The sequence below is a fragment of the Scophthalmus maximus genome, chromosome 13, assembly GCF_022379125.1.
Source record: "Scophthalmus maximus strain ysfricsl-2021 chromosome 13, ASM2237912v1, whole genome shotgun sequence".
Lineage (NCBI taxonomy): Eukaryota > Metazoa > Chordata > Actinopteri > Pleuronectiformes > Scophthalmidae > Scophthalmus > Scophthalmus maximus.
This window is the reverse complement of record NC_061527.1, coordinates 18,969,238-18,979,214: the sequence shown is the minus strand read 5'-3', so window position 1 is coordinate 18,979,214 and position 9,977 is coordinate 18,969,238. Positions and strand designations below refer to the sequence as shown.

Here is a 9,977-nt window from a genome sequence, read left to right as displayed (position 1 = left end):
TACAGTGTGACAGGGTGAGTGCGACACATTTCCCTGTGACGGAGCACATGTACACACACGGTAGGTATCAGGGATACTCCTGCCACTGGCGTTGACCGAGGGTCCACCCTCAGATTCGTCCAGTGTCACTCCCCATTGCCCCTGGATAGTTTCGAGTTTCAAGTACGTGCGGTACAACTGAAATTTGAATTTACAGCCAGTAGAACTTCTCAACCTGCGTCTGCAAAAGCTGTAGTGCCTTTGATAACAATGAATCCCTGTGTCAGCTATAGCTATCACTTTTAATTAACTCGCATGGAAATAAGTGCAAAATAGCCAAAATGACAAACTGAAATATCTCTTACTGCACTGTGCCGCCCCTCAGCACTTCTCCGACTTAAGGCGGCGAGCTCTCGCCTCGGCGTTTTGTGTGCATCAGGCGCCTGGACTCAGGTTTGCACTGTGTACGGCGCTCAGAGCACTGTTGTGGGTCACATGAGAGAAGTGGGACATGGGGACAGCTGGGGAGCTGTAGGCCAACTGCAGGAACCAGGAAGCACGGGCCTCACATGTGTGTGACACACACACACACACACACACACACACACACACACATATAGGGAATGCACAGGAGGAATCTCAACATAGATTTGTTCTTATGTCACACACACACACGCTCTTACATGTGCATGTTATAATACTTTTTTTCTGTTACATTGATTAATGACTGCGCTGGAGAGTATTTTTAGCCCGGAACCGGAGGAATTCATTGCAAGTGTGTGTGGGTGGTGTGTGTGTGTGTGTGTGAGAGGGGAAAGAAACAGATGGAGCCTTCCATATAGCCACGCTCACTGGTCATCGATGAAGTCGTCGCGTGCGCGGCTACTGTGAGTGGGACTGCACGTTGGGCGCCTGGTAGCCCACATGTCCCGCTGCTGAGTCACACACGTGCACTCTGTGGAAAGAAAGGTCACGCGCAGTGCAGGCTGCGGCAGGGAAGCCCTCTGGGCATCAGCTACTGGTTATCAGCTGCGGTCGCGACTGCGTGCCTCAGATTTAACACCAGGACTAATAGATTCCACAAGCTCAGCGCTCACCATATCCTGCCGTGCATTCATCCAGAGCGAGTGATATACTGTGTGTCTCTGCGCGTCTCTTCTCCAAATGGGCGCAGGCAGAGCGGCCCGACGTGCCATTTGGTCAACACTTGCTCCCAAACTGTAAATCTCATCTTTGATTATGAACGCCTCCCCTCTGATTTGTCTCTGTCATTTGCGAAGATGAGCACGCTTTGCGGAAAACAATGGCAAACGCACGGCATCTACTTTTCTCCCGCGTGGCCTCGGCTCACACGCGTTCAGAGAGACGTAAATCTAATTCAAATACCCTTACGGCACAGAGGCCTGCACACACAGGCCATGGCGTTCAGAGAAGTTCCCGGATGGTGCGGGGAAATTAAAATGATAACTGTCATGCAGCTTAAACTCGCACCAAAAGCCTCAATAGAAAAATTGTTTCAGTGTTATAACAAATGGTTTTGACTGACTCCGAATATGGAAGAGAAAGTGATAAATGAAAAAAAAAAAGCAAGCTACAATACAATAACTTAGGGCATTGCTCATTCAGAACAGCAAATGCGTGGCAATGGCATTTCACAGCATCGAAACACATTTGCACCAGTCAATAATAGCGGCCTCATTCAATTTGCATCAATGCACATTTGAGCGATTTCCTTTTTAAGTTTAGCAGGTTTTCGCGCGTTGTTCCGAGAATAGAAATCCTCAATGCAACTTTGACGGCAGCCGTGTGATTTTGAGGAACAACCCTGTCTGCCTTCTAGGTTTGGTTTTAGATTTAGGAGGCATCAGCTTGATCCAAATGGCCACTTGCCTTCCACCATTGGCAGATGTGGGGATACAGGAAAACCTGCCGTTTACTTGATTTCCCCTCAGCTGCCTTTGTGCCTGACGCCGCTTTTATCCTGGCTTCGGGGTCCGTCCCGGGGCGGGTGCATTCTTCCACCTACATCTGTTTTTATTCCCCCCCTCTTTTTTTGTGCCGAGTGTGACATACTTTTTGTCTTTCTGCCTCAACTTCATGCGTGAAAATACGTTCTTCCCGGAGCCAGCTTTAATATTCTTTCCAACGGTGCTTTCCTTGTCCCTGCATTCAACAGTACTTTGTGTCTTTACTCTTTAAAAACATACAGAATCACGTCCTGTCATAACTTGACATGCATACAGCGGCTGCCATACATTCCTCTGCGTGGCTTCCCTGCCACTCACAGCCTTGCTTCCTTCGTATGGGTTGCCGTGCCCACCGGTGATCTTGTACAAAACACGTTTGTTTCTTACTTTTGTAGATTTGACAAGAGCCCCCCCCCCCCCCCCAATTTTGTTCAATCTTCATTTACAATTAATGTCTTCTGAGTATCTTTGTTCTGTGTGAAGTAAACCGATTGGCGCCCGTGTCTTTACACAATCATAGTTCTGTCAATGTAATTTGATAAAGATCCCTCCATTTGGCCAAATCCAACATTGTGTTAAAAAAAACAAGGAGAATGTCATATTAAATATAAAAAAGCTGGCGTATTTCTGACCCCAGAGTGCAGCCACGCCGTTACATTTCTTTTGGCGACCGGAGACATCACCATAATTTAGCTGAAATAACAACAATCTTTGACTCCATGAGTCATTAGACATCACATTCTGTTCCTCCGCCCACAGCTGGTGTTTATTTATGTGGGTATTACTTTCATTTTAATTGTGTGAGTTATATAAATTCATATCCGTAGTGAGACTCTGTGAATCATAAGAGTGAAATGACGGCGGGCATGTGGAGAGTGGACAACAGGCCCGTGCTTCCAATGAAATCTGTGACGCCGCTCAGGCCACTACTGATGAATGAGATTATAAAATGGGAACGTTAAACCCGAGGCGTCTATGCTATTATATACTCTTACTAAAAGGGCCTCCTTGGGAACTGCCTGGCTGTCTCCTTGGCGTTATGTGAGGTGGCTGTTTCCGTGTTAAAGCTCTGAGCAAGAACAAATGTGGGCCCTGGGTCCTAATTCCTGGCGCTAACAGAAGAGCTGTCTCCAAATATTGAATTTATTTAGCTTTGTACTTGCAGCAGCTCTGCCCCTAAAGGCTCTCTCTCTCTCTCTCTCTCTCTCCCTCTCTCTCTCCTCTCCGTGTCGAGCGAGTGAATGGTAATAATTACTCCAGCCATGTGTGAGCTGAGATTTTGCAGCAGCGGCGAAGGATCTGCACTTTTCCTATGGACTTTTTACACAAGAGGAGTCAAAGGAATGACGCCAACGCCTTCAGTGTGATGAGGTTGAATATATGGTATTTGGAAACTGATACCAATAGGGGACGGCTGCACATGGAAAAGGAAGCCACCGGGTAAAATAAATAGAGTATAAAAGTCAATATGATAATATAATAATATACTATAATAACTCACGCCCACAGAAGGAACACACAACTTCGCACTAATTCTGTTACTCCGTGTTTCTACGCGCTCCCAGAATGCTCCAGAGAGGGCGTTTCCTGTTGCTGTGTTACCTGAAGGCACGGGGTTCTGGAAAGGGGGAGGGGGGAGGTGAGGGGCACTCGGCTGCTTGCAGCAACTGTGCTGTTTTGTGAGAGACACTTGGACTGCAAAGCAGCTATCATCACGGCCGTCTGTGAAGGAGTCGGCAAAACGCACAGCTAAGGGATGAAATCCGCAGCCTGGAGTCTGAGCTCCGGAAAGAAATAAGGCGAAGTCGCCTGACGGCTTTGTCTCTGCCGCTCCTGCCAAAATGTTCGGCCATGATTTCCCCACACAGCCTCAACTTGTCTTCTTTTGGCACCCCAGGACCCTGCGACACTCGGGGACGGGAGCCACTGTGACGTACAGCATTTGCTTTGAAGGTGCTCATTCCAACCGTCGTTAGATTCTTGGAGCTGCCAGTGAAATATATATCCTCTCCACTCTCAGCTTCCCACTTTGCATGAATATGTTTTGATGCGGGTGAATTTAGAGGTCAATAGAAGGGGGGGGGGGGGGGGGGGGGGGCTAGGCATGAGGTAGTGACAGGTCAGTCTGGTCTCACAGGGCGGCAGTGTATAATTCTTTTGGCATTAATGTATAAGGGGCATGCTGCGACACCAGTGGTGGGCTCTTTGTTGCTCAAAGTCACAGCCAGGGGGAAGGCTACTAAGGCTGCGACAAGCAAATGGCATGGACTGTGGTTAAGGTTTCAGTCCCCTGAGTTCTGACTTATCTCTCTCCCAGTGGAGAAGGGAGAGGGGGGGGGGGGCAAAAATCCGCCAGCAGTCTCATTCCTGTGGGCCACAAGCTATTTTTCCTTTTGTATTATTTCCCATTGAAAAGCCTCCAGTTTTATCAATAGCAAATGTAAGAAATACACTGCATGTGTGTGTCTGGTATTTTTCAGCGGAGAGGAGCGGGTGAGGCACAGGGACACTGTGGAGCATGGGCACAAACGCCGCGGTTTTGAAAGACTCAGTAGGAAAGACGGGGAACAACACGGAGCGAGGAGGCGTAAAAGGTCAGAGATTTCAAAAAAAAAAAAAATTATAATACATACATGACAAAAAGAGAGAAAGACGAGCAGGGTTATCTTTGTGATCGTTTGCCATCTGGGTCCTCAACTGCAGCAGTGGCAGCGGCGGACGTAGGGGGGTCGACGGGGAGGAGAGGAAAAGTGAGAGCAGACACAAACACAAAAAGGCCAAAAGAAATAGGAAGGACAAGGAGGTCAACTCAAGGGAAATGAAAGTCTGACCTTCAGTCCAGACTCTCAATCTATTTGACGAGAGAAACTGCCCTGCGACAATGTATATGTTGTTGTATGAAAATAATATTGTCCTCAACTGAATTACATCATTTCATTTACCAGAGAAACTGAAGAAACTTATAGTGTTTACAATAAACATGTGCTGTATTAGCTTTAAATGTTGTTTGGGGGGTTTGGCTGAACAACCGAAGCTTTGTGATCTGCAGCAAACTGTGCTCGAAACAGATTTTCTCACGCAGCCTCTCTTTTTCAATGACTTTATTGATCATTTAACCAAATATACCATCAGATATATTACACAGGCCGAAGCGTGACAGACAGAACCGCAGCAGACGGGCCCCGGACCATCCACTGATGCACAGAAACCATGTCAGCTTTTTTTTCTTCTTAAAAGTAAGAAAATGAGTAAGGCCTCCACAATGTCAATTATTATTTTTTTAACATGTTATGAACACATTGATCCTTTATTTATTTATTTTTTTTTAAACATATTTTCTTTGCCAGTGGTTTTGATAAGCTAGCCATAGCTTTTGAAAAAAAAAGAAAAAACTCAACACAGACTACTACTTGGCAACGTGTCCTCAGGTCAACAGATGAAAATGACAACCACTGTCAGTACAAACAGAATGCAGCCTATACTTAAAGGCCATACCACAAACAAACAAACAAACAAACAAACAATGAAACATATTACAAGTGCTTGGATCGGTACTTTTTTTTTTAGACACCCAACATTTACAGTAAAGAAATGTGAGTCCAACTTAACGCATACCCTAATATATAATTACTGGAATTGGCAACGTGTTGTGTCTCCTGTCGATCCACCCAGCCCACTCACTGGATGCTGTGCCAGAGAATGTCCATGTCCCCGAAAAAACCGATAACTCCCAACGTCCTAGTCAGAGGCGGCTCGGGCCGGGTTTCTCCCAGTTCCGCGTTCTCGGAGGGGTCAGTCAACCTCTGGTAACTATCCAGTCTTTTCCTTTGTTCCCCTCTCCCAACTCCTGGCAAAGTCCCGGCTGTCCATCAGAAGCGAAATATCCGTAGAGCTGCAGCACTACTCTGAGCTTCTCCCGCACAGCAAGCTTAAGGTGGTCTGCCTTCCACAGTCCCTTGGTCAGTGCCGCTGGAGCAGCGCCGAATGTGCCCGGAGCGCTGCTACAGCAGGCTGCCTGGCCAGGAGACGATGGTCAGGGTGATCCTCCCCCGCAGCTCCTTCAGAAGGCGCACCAACGCCGTGTGGGTCATCCCCCACGTGCTCTTCCCATTCACCTCCAGCAAGATGTCCCCGCACCTGCACAGAGACACGCGGCCATTGGAGAAGCATGCTTGGCTTTGGATTATGTCAATTTACAAGACACCAAGAAAAATCCTTTGATGGATGTAAACTAAAAACCATCCTTTTGCAATTCCGTTTGTTGTTGTAGCTGGTCTAAATGCTCATGGCAAATAAGACGTGATATGGGCTTCCTACCTTATTCTGCCATCATTATAGGCCGGCGTCCCCTCCACGATGGAGCGGATAAAAAAGGATTGATTGCAGTTGACCTCCTCCTGACCTCCCACGATGCTGAAGCCCAGGCTGCCCGACGTGCTCCGCCGCAGGACGATGTCTTTGCAGCAGTAGAGATGCCTGCACGAGCCAAGAGGGAGCTTAAAAAACACTAATCTCTCAACTTCATCGCGAAATTACACATACTGTATATCCATACTGAGCACGTGTGCTGCGGCTCAGCGGCTGAAACCGACTTTGCTCGGAAGACAAAGGCCCAGCGGCTCTTTGAATGGAGGTGTGCCTCTGCCTCCCAGAAGATGTGATCCAATGAGACTGCCGGGACTTCTACATCAGTCTTACACAAAGAGCTCAGGGCTGAATGAAAATTTAATTCAAATCCTTTTAGTTGCGCCACTGGTCTGGACCACATTCCCGTGGCGGCTTAGCACTTAGTTTTGACTCCTAATCAATCCACTGTTTCGAGGAGAAGCACATTTTTTATTTCACTTTTAATTGTGGCTGAGATAAATTCACATGCTACAAGCTGAGCGAAAGTTCTGAGAGAAAGTTTGGCTGAAATAATAGCAGAGAGGAATATAATCAGTATTCACTCCCAGCTGGCCCTGTCAAATTTTTTTAGTGGGCACCGGCTGGCAGAGGTCAGAGGGACGAGTGCGGGGGTGTAAATCATACCGCAGAAGAAATGGAAGAAAAAGTATAAACTGAACGTGGATGAAGGGGACCAAAGGGGATGCTCACCTGGGTAGCTGCAGCCATGACACCCACAGTGGGGAGTAATCGTAATTGGGCAGCAGACTCTTGGTGCTGTCTGTGGGCGAGGGCGCGAGACAGGGCGGCGGCGTGCACTCCTGCAGGCTCTCCTCGGGGGGACGCATCTCCAAGACCTTGAGCACGACGGGCGACGAGGTGTTTTTCAGGTTGGCCACGGCCTCGCCGCGCGTCACCCCCGTCAAATCCACCCCGTTCACGTTGAGCAAGATGTCACCTGCGAGGGCGGGGAGGGGAAGAGGACAGCACAGCTCATCAGCCATCCGCCCGGGTCTCTCTCGCCTTGGTAACGGCTTTTCAAGAGGGACTCATCATCTGCCTAGTTAATATTCAACAGCCGCGCTGCCGGAGCACAAAGGGATGGAGACCGGGCGCCACCTGTGCATTGAAAAGCCCCGCGGCGATGAAAGTGGTGCAAGAAAAAGCAGACGGCGCGGTCCAGCTTGCGAGTAAACAACTCGCAGGGTGCGCCCGCCCCGCGTGAATATGCAAATACAAAATAATAGTCTATTACAACACGGAAACATGTTTCATAACCGCAAAAAAACACAGACAGCTGCTGCCGCCGGGGGCAGGGGGTTAATGACAGGCTTAATATGGTGATGTTTTGATGACGGATACGTTGGGATCAGCAGTCGGGGCTGAAGTCGCTCACTTTCCTGCCTCGAACTGTTTTGTAATTTATCACGATTCCTGCTACTGCATCCCGTTATTTGCCAGCCCCTCGGTGATTTGCTCAATTTCAGAGCCGACTCATTTCATATACAGTGTAATGAAATGATTGAGTAGTCCACAAGTACTCCTCTGGAACACAATAGGTCCCGACCACCGCTATATGCAAATGTTTGCCTGTGTTTTCGTTAAAGGAATGTTAGAGCCAATTTGTGGAGCGATGAACCACGGCGGCACCGCCGAGTCTTCTGCTGGATGAATAACCTTCGTAATGAAACACGAGTCAGGAGCGTTCATCAATCAGCCTCATCTGTTACATTCAAAGTATTCATCACCCAATTCAAATCAGTCTTCCCCACTGTTTTATGAGCCCCATTGCTTTACAGAACCGTCAGTGACAACCGTACGAGACAAATACTTCATTTACTAAGGAGCAATTATTTGCACAAAATCACTGAACATGAAATTCCTCGTAGTAGAAAAATACGAGTTACAGTCTTGATAATTACAAGATGGAGAGTGTGCAGGAGTTGTAGGAAAAAAAGAAGAGCGGCTCATTAGTAACTCATTTTACCTTTGCGAATGGAGCCCTCCAGTCCCACCACCCCATCAGGGTCCACGTTTGTGACGTAGATGGGGAGGTCCCACCCTCGGCTGGACATGCCCCCCGCCACCGTCATGCCCAGGGAGTCGTACGGCTCCTTGGTCAGAGTCACTGTCTTCTCGTAGCACGCCGGCTTCTGACACGAGTCCTTCACGGGGGGATATAGGGGGAAATTAATAACGGCCCTTATCTCCAATATTGTAAGGCCTTGACCTTACTCTGTGAAGTACCTTGAGATAGTGTACGTCGCGATTTGGCAGCACATGAATAAAACTGAATTGAAAGACCACAATTCTAAAAAGCAATGTCATGTGCTGCGCCCAGATATCATGCAGTGTGTCTGCGTCCCACTGTGATGGAAAAGACATGCAGGAAACTCACACCTCATGTTTTCACAGGGGCATCTTTCTTCATGTGTGCATGTTCATATAAACACCATAATCCTAGGCCGATACCTGACGGGGAACTCAACTGTTACACCAAGGGCACCTTCTATAGACAACTACGTAAACTGATTGGATTTTTACAGCAGCACATTTGCATATTAATGAGAACTATTTTCCCTGGGACCTGCGATAGCCACTTAATGTTTGGAGAACTCATGTGAAAATCTCCAATGATGTACTACGGGAGTCCAATGACAGAGACATTGTTGCTGATTAATGAATGACCTCATTAGCATGAGCGGTAAATTATATATGGCGGTTATTAGGGTGGGACAGCGGGCGGCTCAAGTGCCTTTTAATTACGTGTCCATGTTTGATAAAGAGAAACTGGTGAATTCATCGACGCCACGGCGTGCATTTTGGTTTGGGGAGCGAGGCCGTGTGTGTGGGTGAGTTTTTCTTCTTTTATTCACGGTGAGTGAGATGGAGGATGGTGAGGGAGCGTGGAGTAGAAAATGAATAACAGATGGACACATCGAGGTCGACGGGACGTAGTATGTGCTGCGTCGTCACTGCGCCTCGCTCGCACATTTCTGTGGCACTGACGAGAGGAGATCACTTGTGGCCACACGGCCACGGGCACGGTGTCGCTGCGTAGACACCGTCCACACTTCAACGGCCTCCCGACGCAATGTGAAGTGGGCTGTGTAAATATGTACACCTCCATGAGGAGCAGAGAGGGACCGTAGCTCACACGGGGGGTTTTGCAAAGTGTTCGAAATTATAAAAATATCTAAATTCTGGTTACTGGCCGTTGCGCGATATTGACACAACAGATGTGAGAGTGGTCTCAATCCTATCTTCTACAGAAGTCTATATATCACAATGTCTTTTTTAAAAAAAGGGGGATATCCAGCCCAAGGTGTAGCCGATAGTATTTTGACGGCAGGTATGATGCATTTAGGGACACTGGTGTGTGCAGAAGCAGATTTTACTGGCTGGGGACAACTTTTCTTCGCAGAAGGAGGGAAGAAGATACTCCACTGTGTTTTTTTTCAGTTTGGCGAAAAAAGAAGAAAGAGATGGCAGGTATGAATGCAACAGCTGTGCGAGCGGAAAAGACCGTCCGCCGGGCTGCTTGAATGATGGGAGAACAACAGTCTACCTCCAATGGATCATTTGCACCTGAACGGGGGACATTTATCGCTGGAAGGGGAGACGGTGGCATAGAGCCCTTCTCTG

General features: G+C 48.0%; 1 protein-coding gene across 4 annotated transcripts in view; it reads right to left on the bottom strand.

Annotated features, from left to right (window-relative positions):
• Positions 1–5,032: 5,032 nt before the first annotated feature.
• Positions 5,033–9,977, bottom strand: part of lnx1 (ligand of numb-protein X 1) — a 31,298-nt gene continuing 26,353 nt past the window's right edge. For all 4 annotated transcript variants that reach the window (XM_035647955.2, XM_035647956.2, XM_035647957.2 and 1 more), the window contains 4 exons: positions 8,320–8,497; positions 7,044–7,290; positions 6,264–6,422; positions 5,033–6,083 (listed from right to left, as the gene is read on the bottom strand). In XM_035647955.2, the coding sequence (XP_035503848.2) occupies positions 5,948–6,083; positions 6,264–6,422; positions 7,044–7,290; positions 8,320–8,497 (720 nt within the window). In that variant the 3' untranslated portion in view covers positions 5,033–5,947. The remainder of the gene's footprint in view (positions 6,084–6,263; positions 6,423–7,043; positions 7,291–8,319; positions 8,498–9,977) is intronic.